Source organism: Ammodytes marinus (genome assembly GCF_949987685.1).
Source record: "Ammodytes marinus genome assembly, chromosome: 22".
NCBI classification, from domain to species: Eukaryota; Metazoa; Chordata; class Actinopteri; order Uranoscopiformes; family Ammodytidae; genus Ammodytes; species Ammodytes marinus.
Window position 1 is genome coordinate 9,678,832 of NC_137226.1, and position 16,137 is coordinate 9,694,968.

Sequence of the window (16,137 nt, forward strand, 5' to 3'; positions counted from 1 at the left end):
GCTGCATTCTCCTCCTTTAACTCCTCTCCATCCTCCATCTCTCGCTTGCCTCACCCAACACCACCCCTTCTTCCCAGAGTTAAACAGCCTGTCCGTAGTTTGAAGTTTATTTTGGCTGCAGTTGATGAATGAAAATATCAGTTTTGATATATTGGTCAAAAGATGAAAGCCCAATATGTTCTTGCATTACAAAATATTGCTTTGGCTCCAACGCAAATACACAATTATCACACACACAGTTTGAAGGCCTAGAGATGTTCTAATAAGACTAATGTCTGTATGTGCACCTGTGCATCAACAAGTTAGTGTCATTGTGACACAGTTTGACACATAAAATGCCCATTTTTTTCTCACCGGGAGCCAGAGAGAGGGAGGGAAATGATTTCTGACTTCAAGCTGTGATGTTTTATGTGACTGAAACCATGGGAGACGCTCTCAGATGCAGTTACACATTTGGTTAACACAGCCACCATTGCTCCTTTTTTACGAGAATGAAGTTTAAGATTAACTTTCACTTGAATCTCGTTTAAGATGCGTCTTAAAGACACCATGAAATCACCTCTAATGCATGTAAAATGATAAAAGTGTCAATTTAATAACATGGACAATAAAGTTGTGTGTCTAAGTGATATATCAGATAAAATTGCTTCCAGCTTATTAAAAGTGTTAGTTCGACAAAATAAGCATCTGGGGGTTGTACCTTGGTAAGATACAGTGAGGGATCAATCTAGTGTAGTATGTAAAGTGTAAACCAAAGACATATCAGTAAAGGAGAGAGGCTGTTCACATCTTCCATCGAAGACGCACAGTTCTGCAGCATGGAACGGTTTTTCACAAAGTGTAGGTGTCCATTTCATAGGAATACACAAATACATGTTACTGGCAGCCATGGCCAAATACATGTTCAATGTGAGATGCAGCACTGATTCTCATCAACCCTGCCTCAGTTTGACTGCCAGGTCCCCTCTGCTCTAAATCATTCTCAATGCCCACTGCCGCTCTGTCTGCCTGCCAAGTAGGGAAGCCTGACCATGCCAACATGCTACGGCACATTTCATTGCATGAACCCAAACGTAGGTTATGTTGTGTTTTGAGAAGCAGCTGAGAAGGTTTGGAGAACATTATTTGAAAGTTGTAATACCAAATACTTGCATTATAGATCTGAAAGGATCTCCATCTCCATTTTTATCCTTGTTCCCCGTAGACTGTGCTGTGAACGAGAATGAGCAAAAGCAAACCGGTGGGGCTGTGCCAAGACTTCTTATTACTGCAGGCCTGGCACACGCTGCCAATGGCTCACACAGACACACGTGCAATAAACACTAGTCAGCACACATGGTCATTTCTGAATACATACGCAGTGGGATTAATTTGTGCTTTTAGCACGTCAGCCTTTAAACACACTTGTCCACTTACACGGGCACACATAAAACACTACATCTATTGAAAGTGACTAATAAAAGGGACGGCCAGACTCAGCCAAGCCATTTCTTCTAGTTCTTTTCTTCATTTTCCTTTTCCATCCTTCCTTCCTTGTGCACCTCCTCCTTTTCTCTATGCTACTTTCATCCCTTTGATAGATGGGCTACATTTGTGGAAATGGATAGGATTTGGAAGTGTGTATGATTACAGGATCCAGAGTGGGGCAGCCAGAGGGAGGGCATAAGACAGCAAGGACACATGAAAGAGAAGATGAAAAGTGACCTGGTAGACCCTGGGATCTGTGGACAGAGGGGAAGGGGCACGAGCGGCGGCCAAATAAAAGTGTGAGCCCAGTGAGAGGCAGGAAGTTAATCCGCCCCAGGTGTTGTGCCAGTGTTGGTGGGGGGTGCCAGGCCGACCCCACTGGCACAGTAGACATCCCGTACCCCCCTCTAACTCCTCAGTGTGGAGCCCCTTAAAGAGGCTGAGTGAATGGTGAAAGGTGGGAGGGCTGCAGGTGGCAGCCGAAACATGGGACAAAGCCCATACAAACACACATGTAGACACAATGGACACTAATCCTGAAATATTGATGCCTATGGTTGTTGCTCATTGTAAAGCAGAGGGAGGGGTGTTTGTGGGTGTGTGAGTCTGAGGTGTTCTGACAGATTACCCACACACCCCTGCTGCTGGTCAGGAAGGTTGCCGTCAAAGGATATCCGATCCTCGCCTCTCCTCTTTCTCGCCCACTACCGCCGCTGTTATTACGTATGCATATTAGCCATTCACACGGGATCAATCACATTGTGTTGCCCAGGTCAACACATACACACAGAGCCGCACACAAACACAAGTCACACACCATTTTGCCACACCAGTGGAGCATGGATGCCAAGGCGGAGAAAGAGAGGGAGATGTATTCATTCACTTTCTATTGTGCACGGATCGAGTGTTAGTCCAGTGAATAGGCAAGGGAGTGCTTGATAATGAGGCCAGTGTTATTACGGAGCCGCTCCAGCCCCTAACGACATCAATCCACCGGGATCAAATAAAGGCTTTTAATTGCTTTTGCCTCATATTAAAATCCCCGCCGCCGTACACGAGCTGCCCTTGGCGTGCCTGAGCATAAAAGACCAGCCGAAAAGATTGTCTGAAAGGCCATCATACAGCATGTGCAATGGCTCTCTCAGTCAATTCATTCATGGAATTATATTTGTGCAACGAAAGGCTATTCATTAGAAGCAGACATTTTTGCAGAATATTTGATGATGGTGTTCAATATTTATGATGGTAATAAGAGTGTGGGGATCATATGTTCATTATGTACTTTGTGTCTGTCTGTTTGCAGGACTGAGTCTGTTGCAGAGAAAATGCTGACCAACTGGTTCACCTTCCTCCTTTACAAGTTTCTGAAGGTATCTCTTCAATATTTGTATTCAACGTCTATTTTATGCTCTTGTAAAATTAGCGGTAGTCAACTAATTTGATTGTTTGGAAGTAATTTCTTCATTCAAGTAATGCAAACTTTGCTTTAAAGCAGACCTGTATTTTAGGTTTAATTAGGTACACGAATACAATTATTGATTTCATAAAAAGTAATCAAGTATTTTGATCAGGCTAGATTAAAGCCTTCCTTCAATAACTACCTCTTAGATAAATTTAAGAATTAAGTTGACCTTTTTCAGCTAGCATGTATGCTGAAATCTATGTTCCATTGAAAAGGAGTACTATTTACCTGAGAGCACCGAATGTTAACTAAAAGCAAAATTCTATACTCTTTACCCTTGAGTCAAACAAACTGTCACCATCATCCTGCAGCTGAGAGGAGAATAAATACATTAATGATAAATGGCATATCTCTTCTTTTTGATGAACGACAAGTGTTTTCAGGAGGGTAGAAGAGTCTGCCTTTCGTGGCATTTTCATTCCCACGCTCCGGCTTCATTTCTGCAATGTTTCTATATTGAGAGGTGCTAGGATAGGGGAACGATAGAGTTTGGAACATGATGTCTTGCTCAGCAACTTTGGAGGCAATGCAGTCTGGAAAAACATTACAAAAAGCCACTTCAACATTTTAGATATTTTTCTTCTCAGACATGATTACACTTTGCTGACAGTGAGCAAAGTGCAGAAATGGTTTCAATGTGTCTCTATAGCACCTGCTTGACTTTTTCTCAATTCCTTTCTCTCCAAAACCTTTTTTTGCAGGAGTGTGCAGGCGAACCTCTCTTCTCCCTGTTCTGTGCCATCAAGCAGCAGATGGAGAAAGGCCCCATTGACTCCATCACAGGAGAGGCACGCTACTCGCTCAGCGAGGACAAGCTTATCAGACAACAGATTGACTACAAGACGCTGGTAAGGTCTTCACCTGCCCGCGCAGGTCGTATGGCTAAAAGGGGATGCTTAATATGCTTCCAGGCAAAGAGGTTGGTTATGGGCTGTTGGTCATGAGATGAGCAACGGAACATTAAGTTGTCGTTGTCACGCCTGACATGCAGGGGGCACAGAAGGTGCGACCTCACTGTCAAAGAAGAGAGCAGAGCTTTGGGATGAGGAGAGGGGAAAAAAAGACATTATGCATTTGTACGTGTCTGAGCAAGTAAAGATATGCCAAAGCTCTGGAGCCTCTCTGTTATTCCCAGAGTCTGTTTTGTCGTGGTCCTCTCCACTGTGACGTGATTGTTTCAGAAGGGGAAACGCAAACACTTTCTATTGCTTCTGTCTTTTTTTACCATCCTATCCTTTCCAGATTATTTTTTTACTTTCTCAAAATCCATGGAAGTGTGATAGGAGGAAATAATAAATGTTCAGTAAATTTGCTTCAGATTGGCCATTTACAACATAATCACCAATTAGTTATGTAAACATTTGTGTAGTAAAGGAAGGAAGAGTACATTGTATATGTAATGTAGACATTCAGGTGCTAGAAGATAATATTAAGCATCTCCCTTGTAATGTGTATTTGTGTTAATCCTCTATTCCCATCGACACCTGAAGGCAGCACTGCAGTAACTGATGAATATCCAAATAATATTATAATTAGCTGGTTTACTGCTCAGCAATTCAGGTAGCACACTGCTGCCTCTCTTCAGGCTTCAAGGGAAGAGCACTTCCCCTAGTGAATGTGTGAATAATGAACAATTTTGCTGCTGCATTCTTTCACAGACCCATTGGCAAGCAGAAAATTACTGCAGATTCATTGAGTAGCAATCCACGATTCCAAACAAAAACCCTAACCTCTTCTCTGAGGTATCTGAGATTAAAGATTAATTAGATATCTCACACCTTATCCTTTGAATTAGATCAAATATTAACAATGCTTTCATCTTTCCAGGTGGACTGCTGCATTTGCAAATAGTACAAGAACCCTCACCTATTTAACATTTCTCCCATCATGTGAAACACATGATGTTGAAGCACACCTGGGATACTGTTTAACTGCAGTCCTGTGTGTATTTCTGCTACAGGTGGTGAACTGCATTCATCCAGAGAATGAGAAAAGTCCTGAGATCCAGGTGAAGGTGTTGAACTGTGACACCATCAGCCAAGCGAAGGAAAAGATCCTGGATGCCATCTACAAGAACGTGCCACACTCCCACCGCCTAAAAGCCTCCGACATGGACCTGGGTACATATACTTTTCCTCTACTGCTTTTTCCACATTATTTTATTATGTAACAAGCCAGTTGTCTTTGGCACATTCAATTTACAACTGCATATGTTGGGTATCTCAATTTGCATCCAACCTGGGTCTAACATATTTGCAAAGGACTCTAAGGTGCCTCTGATAGGACAGAAAGGTAAAATACCTTCTCGGCTGGGTATGTAGTGATCAGGGGCTTCGGTACACCTTGCATGCATTGGTTTTGAGCATAACAATATTATCCATGACTGTTTGTCTGCCAATATCTACAGGCTGTCTCTACAGTACACCATGCTTTTTATGGTTTAATATTGCCAGATGGATTTTCTAAGCCCATGTTGGTGTGTTCGTAATAGCATATTTATAACCAAGCCCGGATCTAAAATGAGGCTGAGTGCATGTACCGTAGGGAATCTGCCTGTGTTGATAGCTAAGTGAAGAAGATTGGTTTAGCCTTTTGACGACATTCCTGGATCAAATTGTTTTATGGCCCCCCTTTGGGCCCGGATTTGTTGTTCTATTATTGTTTTATTGCAGAAGGGAATTGGAAATTGTCAGAGTTAGCTGGCCACTTGCTCTGTACGTCTGTGATTGGGAGTGTGAGTAAGAGAATGACTCAAAGCAAGCTCACAAGAGATCATGCATATGGAATTAAATATGCTTCACAGATTTTTAAAGTTCTCACCTAATCATGAGTCAATAAACAAAGCATAAACAGGACCCAAGTTTGACTTATCTCTGCAACCCTGTCAGGTAGTTTTTTCAGTGCAGTACATGGTGTCGTAATAAGCATTTCTTGGTCCTGTGCTATTGATGATAAAGCCTGAGAGGAAACAAGTCATCCATTTGATTGGTTTGTTATTTTGACACACTTTTTTAACTTGAATAGAGGTGCTCTATTAATACAGGTAATATCAGTGGTTCTCATGATCTCTGACACACATACACACACTCAAACAAACACACATATACACAGGCTGATTGCAATGGCTGATAGGGATAATGGGATTGTGGCAGGCCTGTCCTGAGACAGATTGGCCAGGAAGGTTGTTATCCCAGATATTGTTTTTTAAATTCCCATGTCAATGCAATCCACATTCCCCCCATAGGGTTTCAGAGAATATGGGGCCTAAGAACAAAGAAGCTAGGACCTGTGTATGTGTGTGTGTGTGTGTGTGCGTTTGTGTGTGTGTGTGTCCATGTTGCGAGTGGCTCCCTCCACCATCAGCTTCCATACACTCCCAAGGGCCCTTATCTCTTTGGTTGTGTGTGAGTTTATAATACCGTAATTTTCAGACTATAAGCCGCGACTTTTCCCCCATTTTTCGACCCTGTTATTACACAGCACAGTATATGTTCTGTAGCTAGCCTACTATTGCACTAAATGGTAACACTTGAATACGTTTTGCAAATATGCAACTTGTTTGTTGAAATGTTAATAAATGGGAGCTTCCTCAAGCAGCCATCTCTTTCCCGACAATCCCCTCTGTGCACAAACTCTTACATATGATAATTAAACATTATAACACCTGCGGCTTACAGTCCAGTGCGGCTTATAGTGCGGAAAATACGGTACAGGTCTACACACACATACACACTGTATTTGCCCTACTGAGTAGCGACCACTAGAATTGAGAATCGGCAAAATATTTTTTTTATTTCTTAATTTGTTTACTGAGCCTCAACTGGAGACAGCCCCTCATTTGCATGTGTATAGGGCGGTGGATCTACTGTATAGACAAAAACAACAGGAGAATCTTTTATTTCCTGCAGATTTTTTCAGATGCTAACACAATTCACAAGTCGAACCTCCAAAGACAGGCTTTCATCACGGTGAATGTGGCTTTGTTTTTCCTGTCTGGGATCAGAATATGAGATGACAGTGGCCAACGCAGGTGCAAAGCCCAGCAAATGAGCACAGATACAGTAACGGATTCCTAAAGCCTGTGATGGCTGCAAAAAGAATAGTGGAATCATCTGCGTGTTTGTTTATCAGATGACTTTCCTTTTTCTTTTTTTTTTACTTATGATAATGTTGCTGGGGTATTGTGGGACGTTTATTTCAAAGTTTTTGTTTTGATTTGTACTGAGGTTACACAGTTGTTGGGTAGTGTAGAGGTACTTCAGTTCAAGGTCATGTTAACAGCATCTTGTTAACTGAAAGACACCATTGTATCCACTGGAAGTAACTAGTTGAAGTATAGAACTCGGTCATCTGCAGTCTGTAAGTAGGCTATCGCTTTTTCGTTTGTGGCTTTTTCTACTTTGACCACATCCTGTTGGCATCATGAACATGGGTTCTATCTGCTCCAAGCTCGGCAGGGAGTCAGACAAGCGGGAGGTGCTGCAGATGGAGAAGGAAGTGCACGAGTCCTGGGCATGCAACTGTAATCACAAAAGAGATGGAAAGAGCCAAAAGAGAGAGAGAGTTTCATTCCAAAAAGAGTGGAGTGGCTGATTAATTCAACTGGCCTCTTGTAACCATCTCTGACGTGTGCCATTTCTCTTTTGGTTCTACATCTCTTTGCCTTTCTCCTCCACATCTACTTTTAAGATTTTGTGTTATGCGATTCTATTCTGGCTTTAAATGACAATGTGAAGTGATTGTTCTGTTCGAAGAAACAGAGAGAGCCTCAGTCGATAAAGAAAGAAATAGTGACAGCTAGTGCTCTGGTAGACTGTACGCATAAATAAGCCTTTTTGGTGTTTATGTACTTTGTCTTTTCATCTAAGAATTACACTTTTTGTAATGATGGGTGTAATTAGATTGCTGCACATACAGACAGTATACATGATGTGAATGACATAATTAGATAATTGCCACATACACACTCACCCTGTTACTCCCAGTCATACAACATCATGTTTGGTGGGAATTTAACTTAAACTTATAAAAGAGAATCTCAAAGAACCAGTATGTGAGAATATGTGTTTTAATATTTTTATATTTTTGTTTTTTTTCCCCCCCAGAATGGCGCCAGGGTCGAGGACAGCGCATTATCCTGCAGGATGAGGACATCACCACTAAGATTGAAGGGGACTGGAAGAGACTCAACATGCTGTTCCATTATCAGGTATCCTGTGACCAAAACAACAATGCTTTAAACCGTTGAAGAGCTTGAGAGAAACAAAGTACATTTCATTGGAGTCCTTGTTTGTCCACGGTGTGGGATACTCATAGACACATTTCTGGAAATGTACAAAGTGTTTGTAAAGTTTTACGACCTCACACAGAAATGAGTTAAACACAACACTTCAATGCAAGTTCTCTGTCAGGTGAAGGGGAATGAGGAATGGAATACTTTAGAAGTAATCTCTAATGTGTGTAGACTGGGGTCGAGGGCTCAAGATAAAATCTGATGTGCTGGCAAAGTGTCATCTTCTCTCTATAATGGATTAGTGTTTACCATAGATATCACACAACAGGCAGACATTAATGGTAATAATTCAAACTTCTAAACAAGCCACTGTCCCCTCCATGTGCAGTTTGCATGGTGCCTAATTAAATGTCAGCATCAGCAAGTGTCAACAGGCTTGAAGTGTGAGGCGCAGGTGGAATAGATTATAGCTGATTCCAATCTGAGATAAGATAATGAAGACAGAAGTTAATTCATTTTTTTTTTCAGGCCAGGGAATAAGAGGGGCGCCTTATCCTTGACGGGCCAGAAAAGAAAAAAGAAAAACCCTTTCCATCCACTCAAAATATGTCAGGGGGCTTAGCAAAGATTGAAGATGGGTGGCGACACACCACAAACACATTCAGACTTCAAATTCAAGGGCATCTGCATTCCATGCTTTGCATTTGCACTTGTTTTTTGATTTCACCAAAAATGGCTGACTGTAGATTGAGTTTAAAAAGGTTAAATCCACCAATAATTTAGTTGAAATCTTGTCTAATCAAATCCATTGATGCACTTAATTGATTGATGCCAACCCAGATGCGATGTTGTATTGGGTCTTGGTATATATTGTCTTATCTTATTAAAAGCTAATATGACCAACAAGACACACTCAGTAGAATCAAGTGTTTTCTTTAGTTAAACTAATTTGGTTTGATTTGCCACTAGCCAAACTCCTCAACTCACTTTAACTCCCTAACAACAATTGTTTAATCTTTTATCCCATAACAAGATATATATCTCTCCTCCTCCTGTGCTTTTCATTCTGCCTTTATCTTCCGCTACAAATGTTACATCTCTAAATGCCACCCCTCCTTTTCATGATGTTCCATTGTGCTTAGCTCGTTTTATATCAATTCAACATATAAGGGCAGTGATCAGGGCGCATGCTTGAGGGTGTTTTGAGTGGGGGCTCCCCACAAATGGAATAACAAAATCTGTCCTGTGGGCTTCCTGCTTACAATAATATAAACATATTATGCATAAGGAGCAGATTGAGTGACTGGGTAAAATAATGATACAATGTTAATAAGGACCTGTCTCTCTCACACACACCAACGCACACACGCACACCCATATAAACGCACAAAAGCCCCCTGGTCCTAATTCCCTGTCCCATCCACCTACACTATGATAGAGATCACTTCAATTAACCCTGCCTTACCCTGCAGCACGGTCTCCAGATTATGCAGAATTGGGGTACTGTGTGTGTGTGTGTGTGTGTGTGTGTGTGTGTGTGTGTGTGTGTGTGTGTGTGTGTGTGTGTGTGTGTGTGTGTGTGTGTGTGTGTGTGTGTGTGTGTGTGTGTGTGCGTGCGTGCGTGCGTGCGTGCGTGCGTGCGTGCGTGCGTGCGTGCGTGCGTGCGTGCGTGCGTGCGTGCGTGCGTGCGTGCGTGCGTGCGTGCGTGCGTGCGTGCGTGCGTGCGTGCGTGCGTGCGTGCGTGCGTGCGTGCGTGTGTGTGTGTGTACGTGTGTGTGGCTGGCACAGAGTACATTCTAGGCGTGTTAATTGAATCCATGGGTAGGAGGAGTACACGATAGACTCCTTTTGTCTTTAACACATACTTATTTACACATAGTCTAACACAGGCGCACGCGCTGCTTGATTTCCTCACACCTTCATACGCACACTCTGAAATGCACACACACACGCACACTAGCCAACCCTAGAGGACAGGTATTATTGAATAGAGACCATGGGATGTCCCCTCTCACACAGGCCCGTACAACGCTCCGCTAAACTCTCCCCTCCCCCTGTCACTCATCATATGCACATGTGGGCTGAAAAGAGCACATAAGGGTAATCAGATATTCTGTTTATCCACATATGAAACCAGAATAGATGGAGAGAAATATAGAAAATGACACCAACACAATGATCTATGGGTTTTCTTATTGGTTATGTTATAAAAAAGGAGCACAAATGAAAAGACTAAATTCCTGCTAAATTTTTATTTTGTCATTTGCATAAAATATGTGTCTGTTTGCATAAAATATGTGTCTGTTTTTCCAGGTAACGGATAATGCAGTAATGGCTTTGGTTCCCAAGCAAGTCACAGCCTACAATTCAGTAAACAACTCCACTGTGTCTCGAACCTCTGCAAGTAAATACGGTAAGCTGACCTGTTTCTTCTTTCAAGTTTCAGTAGTTTCTGTGTCGGAGAAACACTTTCCACTTTCATGTAAAAAAAAAAAATAACAATATCATAAAAATAATACATTTTAATTAAAATAAAATATTGTTAAAGTATGAACAGGTATAAACTAACTGGTACCACAGCAGTAGGTTATCCCACCTGTGAGTAGATATTACAGGACCCTGCATCACAACACTGATAGAAACAGGAGACGCAGTTATAGAAGTTGAAAGGATTTTTAAAACCTACCAAGAGACCAGATAGATTTCTTCTTGTGTTGTTCTGGCCTCTTGAAACTCAGAGTACGTCCATGTGCAATTGTGTTTTTTTTTCTCCGCCTGTGCGTCTGTTCCACATCTCCTTCACCCTGAGAAACCATCAAGTTAGTCGCTGATCAAAGAAGCTAGCCTCGCTGGACGCAAACACTTCAGACACATCAAATGTGGAGCCACATTATTAGCATCACCTCATCTCCATAAGATCTCACCTCTCTCTCTCTCTCTCTATCTCCTAGCTCCAAATTATACCAGATAGGGACAAGGTGATTGGTGCAACAAAAAAGGGAGGGGAGGGGGGGGGTAGATCATGCCAGGAATATCTCCCTCCATCAATTTTTTTTTAAGGGATTGACTTCAAACGCAAGCACGATCCACTTCACAACTGGCGTGGTTTCTTGAGAGTGACTTTGAACTCTTTTTTCCCAGTACAATGGCCACATAGTGAAAATAAGAAGCACGGATGAATTTGATATAGCTTCTAAAGAGGCGGAAGAGGAGAGAAAGTTGTGGAAAGAGTAGAGGGATTAAGACAAACACTGTTGAGTCAGACGATGAAAGGAGAAACCCTTGTGTCTTTGATGTAATGTTTCCATCAGAAACCACAAGGAGAAAAAAAGCAACAACACCTCCTCTGAGTGGATCAGAATAGAATTCTAACCAGTAATCTCTCTCCTGTGTATCCCTGCCTCACCCTCAGCTCTCTAACTCTTGAATAAATAATTAACACCAAATGAATGTTTTTCTACCCACCACTCATCCCTTATATTAAAACCCCAGCTCACATCCTCTTGCACCCACACAACCTCAAACAACAGCACAATTAGTGTCCAATCCAGTGTCCCTAATTTTTTTTTTAAACAGCCCTGTTGGGAAAACTCGACACAGGTCAAAACTACAGTTAACTATTGCTAACTGAGGTGCCCAATAGGAGAGAAAAGCATTTTCAGTTTATCATACAGTAATTAAACTTGAGCAGACACACACACACACACACACACTCTCTCTATATATATATATCTGATGTCTCCAGCTGTCTCTTTTACCCTGAGCTTCTCCTCCGAACACTTCTCCGCTTTTCTCTCCGGACAGATTGATTTCTGTCAGAGTGAAAAACACTCTTCTTTTTTTTTATCCTCCACTCCTCTCAACCGCGCCCACTGATCAATTTTTTTCACACTGTGTAAACATTCATTGAGCCATGTGTTTGGAAATGTCATCGGCGCTCCGGTCATTGGGTGGGCCATACATATTTCATCTCCCCTGACACCTGTTCGATTTTGTGTCAGCCCTATGATGCCCACGTATTTTCCTTAGGAGAAGAAGAAGCCATGAAAAATTAACCATGCACACTTTCTAAAAGTTTTATATCCAATCTCCCAGGCCTGAAAATTGGTAGCAATAAGGCAAAAATAAAGGAAGAAAAACGTCTCTGTAGCTGACATCCACTTTAAGGCTTTCCTTCGCTCTTTAGGGGGAGCAATAAACTTGTATTTTTAGGTTGTTGATTTTCTTTTTATTTGTTTCTGCCTGTCCGATTCTTGCTTATTTGTAAGCTTTCCTTTCGTCTTGATTACATCCTACTATGATACTGATTAGAGTTTTAGATCTGTCTTCTTTCTCTTTTTGATGGGTGCAGAAAAAAGCCAAACAATTCTGCTTTTGTTTTCAGCATATAATGTACACACCTTAGGCGTGTTCATGTTAATGAGACACTGATTGGACATTAACATAACGTTATATGAATGTTGTTGTTCACAGAAAACATGATCAAATACACTGGCAGCCCTGACAGCCTGCGTTCCCGTACCCCTATGATAACTCCCGACCTGGAGAGCGGGGTGAAGGTTTGGCACCTGGTGAAGAACCACGAGCACGGAGACCAGAAGGAGGGCGACCGCGGTAGCAAGATGGTCTCTGAGATCTACCTGACGCGACTTCTGGCTACCAAGGTAAGCCCATCTGTCCTTTAGAACATCTTACATTTGATTGGGTTTTTTTATTTATTGGTGCTACTAGGTCAAAGTATCTGCTCATGTTGTACTAGATATTCACTCTAAAAGGTGGGGTTAGCGATTCTGGAGAACACTTTTGGTCATAATCACTTTTTGTCAACATCAAGGAATATCTCACGATCCGCTACTTGCCCGTACTGTGTGTGCACGCTGAAAAATAATCCAGTGTTAATACACAGCCATAGGCTCTGAAAAAGGGCATGCTGCTAGCTACATTGGGTCCCCTTTGTTTACATACCCATTTACAGGGCCTAGGCTGTGTATGAACGACTGATTTGACACCGATGTTGACAAAGAAGTGATTTGACAACAAGTGTTCTCCAGAATCGCTGACTCTTTTTAATAAAGATTTGTAGCATTTGAAACTTCTTTTTAGCTTGAAGAAAGTTCAGCAGGTGAGAGGCTAAAAGGTCACCATCACTCTCACCCTGTGTTACCGTGACTCAGAAAATATTATTATCTTATTTCTAAATATTCATGTTTACTTTGAATGAGTCATCTCGGTGGGAAAGATTATTCAAATGTATTCCTCTATCCCCTCAGGTGAGAAAAGAGAAAATAGATATTTCTGTTTGTTTTCCCTTTCAATTGCCAATGCGTCGACACAGCGGCATATCAAAAAGGGTAAAGAATGAAAGACCTGTGGAGCTAGTGAAGGTGTTTCTATAATGGGAAAAAAAATGATTAGACAAAAAATTGAAATGGCTATAAAATGAGTCTCTTTGTATGTGCCTCATGACAATGCCCTCCAGAAAGCAGTTAATTTGGTTTGGTGGGAAACGTGACTTTGATCCAACAGCTGAATGCAAATTTTCCAATTCACTTCTAAAGCGCCACCTCCATCCTTTTCTCATCAAGACATCCACTCTATCAGACACAGACAGAGGCGTACTGGGAAGGTGAGGGAACAAGAAAGGCTACCGTCTGGAAAATATTCAGGCTGTAATTTCTTGATTCAGGAACATGACAGTTTGGTTTTTGATCCACTACAAGCCTTTTGTTTAACAGTTCACATGGAGAACATTGGCTTTGTTTTGTGTATTTATCGTGAATAGAGAGTGGCAAGAGTCCCTCACACGTGTACACACACACACACATAGAAGAATCAAAAAGTTGGCAGAAACAGTTATGAGTTATGTAACAACAGCTACAAAGTTTGCCAACATTAGCTAGCATTAGCCAAGTTCAGCATGACTGTCCGTGAAACCGAGCCACATTGAAAATAAACGAATAAAGATGCAAACAGGAGACTGAACAATAGAAGGAGGCCAGAGCAGCCATCACCATGACACAAACTGCCCCACACACGTGTGCGCGTCACCTCTCGGCCCTCTGTGAGCTGCTCTATTTCACTGCCATTATCCCATTGCAGTTCATGGAAGGGGCCTTCTGACTGCAAGACAGCACATCATCTTTCCAGATGGATTGTTTTTGTGAAATAACCAGTTTATCTTGGCCGGCCATCTCTCTTGGTGAGAAATGATTGGGCAGACAGGCAGTGTAATTGACTGCGTTTGGCTTTCACCTTGCCAATAAATACCTCTCCCTGGCAACGCCGCTGACGTCTCTCATATTAGCTCCATCAGTGTCACTCTGACTGAGTGTGGGTACAGCAGCCCCGTGCTTGTGGAGAGTGGAGGGGCACACAAGGAAAGATTGCATTTTCCACCCTCACTTGTACTCTCAAGAGTGTGCATCTCCAGCTTTACCTCACCCTGTCTTTCTATTTTTTGTTTCTGCACCGTCCCCGAACATTCTGGTTGTTAGCTTGCCATTAATTTTAAAGGCGGGGGCAGATCCAGATGACACATTGTGTTTAGGGGCGCGGTCTAATGACGGGGTAGATGGTCGTGGTTGTGTGTGTTGGGGGGGGCGGGGGGTCAGCATTTTTATCTCCAAGAGAACCCTGTGATGATGACAACGTTGATGCCTAAGTCCCCCATTGAGATAGAGAATGACACAAAATGTCACAGCCTCAGCACTTGTAGGCATGCACACAGGTTTTGATATCTACACACACATTCACATATGTGTGCCGTGCACATGCAAAATGTTGAGTCTTTCCTTGCCAGCTAATGTAGACAGTCTCTTGGAAGGCACGTGGGCTTGATAAAGAGATATGTGGTCCCGTTGTCATAGAAAAACAATAAGCTGTCAGGGAATGTGGGCCACATTAGAACTATGTCGTGATTGTCGGACTAACAGGATTCCTTCCTTTCCTCCCACTCTCTTCTACCTCTCTTCTTGACTCTGTGATTTGGTCATCCGCTCCGAGCCAAATTGGATTTTTATTTGCTAGTGCCTGTACACACCTCATCTGCCACACTCGATGGCCTCTTTTTCCCTGATAGGAAACCTCTGTCGTTTCATTTCTCTCTTTCGTGCATCCCATCAGCTCGTTCTTTACAAGAGGATTAGATTCTCTCACTCTCTGTTTCTCTCCTCCTCCTCCTTAAAGTCTCCAACATTAAATCAAATTAGGGTCAATGGTGCAGTGTGGGAGCTAATCCGCCAGCACAAAGAGGCTTAGGAGATGCGCCTCCTGTTCCTAGATATTATTAAAAGTCAGCTGTGAAATAACAATTTCCCCCATCAAAGCTGCAAGCAGATTTAGGGGGCCAGGTCTGTGAGATAAGAGTCAAAGACATAAACATCGGAGGTAGGGGACAAAAGTGACAAGGCACTGTACAACTCATAAACTCACACAGCGACAGATATACACGTTCTATGCCAATCTTTCTGACATTATTGTTATGTCGGTATTGGTATGCTGCAGAATGTGATAGTGACAATCCCATTTGTTGCTTCTGCGTATCCTGTTCAGTATATAAACTGGCATAACAAAGTGACATAATAAAGTTGTAGACTAGAGCTTCTTATAGATCTGTACATTTTCACATTGGTTTTGTGGTAGTATCCCTTCTTACTTCTTACGTAGCACTGGACATTCAAATATGAAGAATGAAAACTTTAATACACTGAATATGGGCCGTCAACTATGTTTATCACCTGATATAAAAAATGTTATATGTGGACAAGGGCTTTATACAATCTGTTTTTTCATCTCTCCTTTGTAGGGCACGTTACAGAAGTTTGTGGACGACCTGTTTGAAACCATTTTCAGCACGGCCCATCGAGGCAGCGCCCTGCCACTGGCCATCAAATACATGTTTGACTTTCTGGACGAGCAGGCCGACAAACACAGCATACATGACCCACACGTCCGTCACACATGGAAGAGCAACTGG

The 16,137-nt window shown here is 42.2% G+C and overlaps 1 protein-coding gene across 2 annotated transcripts in view; it reads left to right on the forward strand.

Moving 5' to 3' along the window:
* plxna4 (plexin A4) overlaps positions 1–16,137 on the forward strand; it is a 211,609-nt gene that overhangs the window by 181,641 nt on the left and 13,831 nt on the right. For both annotated transcript variants that reach the window (XR_013845451.1, XM_080050959.1), the window contains exons 23-29: positions 2,771–2,837; positions 3,631–3,777; positions 4,890–5,049; positions 8,035–8,138; positions 10,476–10,575; positions 12,636–12,826; positions 15,967–16,136. Coding sequence is in view for 1 of the 2 variants with exons in the window: in XM_080050959.1 (XP_079907085.1) it covers positions 2,771–2,837; positions 3,631–3,777; positions 4,890–5,049; positions 8,035–8,138; positions 10,476–10,575; positions 12,636–12,826; positions 15,967–16,136 (939 nt within the window). In the remaining variant the exon portion in view is untranslated. The remainder of the gene's footprint in view (positions 1–2,770; positions 2,838–3,630; positions 3,778–4,889; positions 5,050–8,034; positions 8,139–10,475; positions 10,576–12,635; positions 12,827–15,966; position 16,137) is intronic.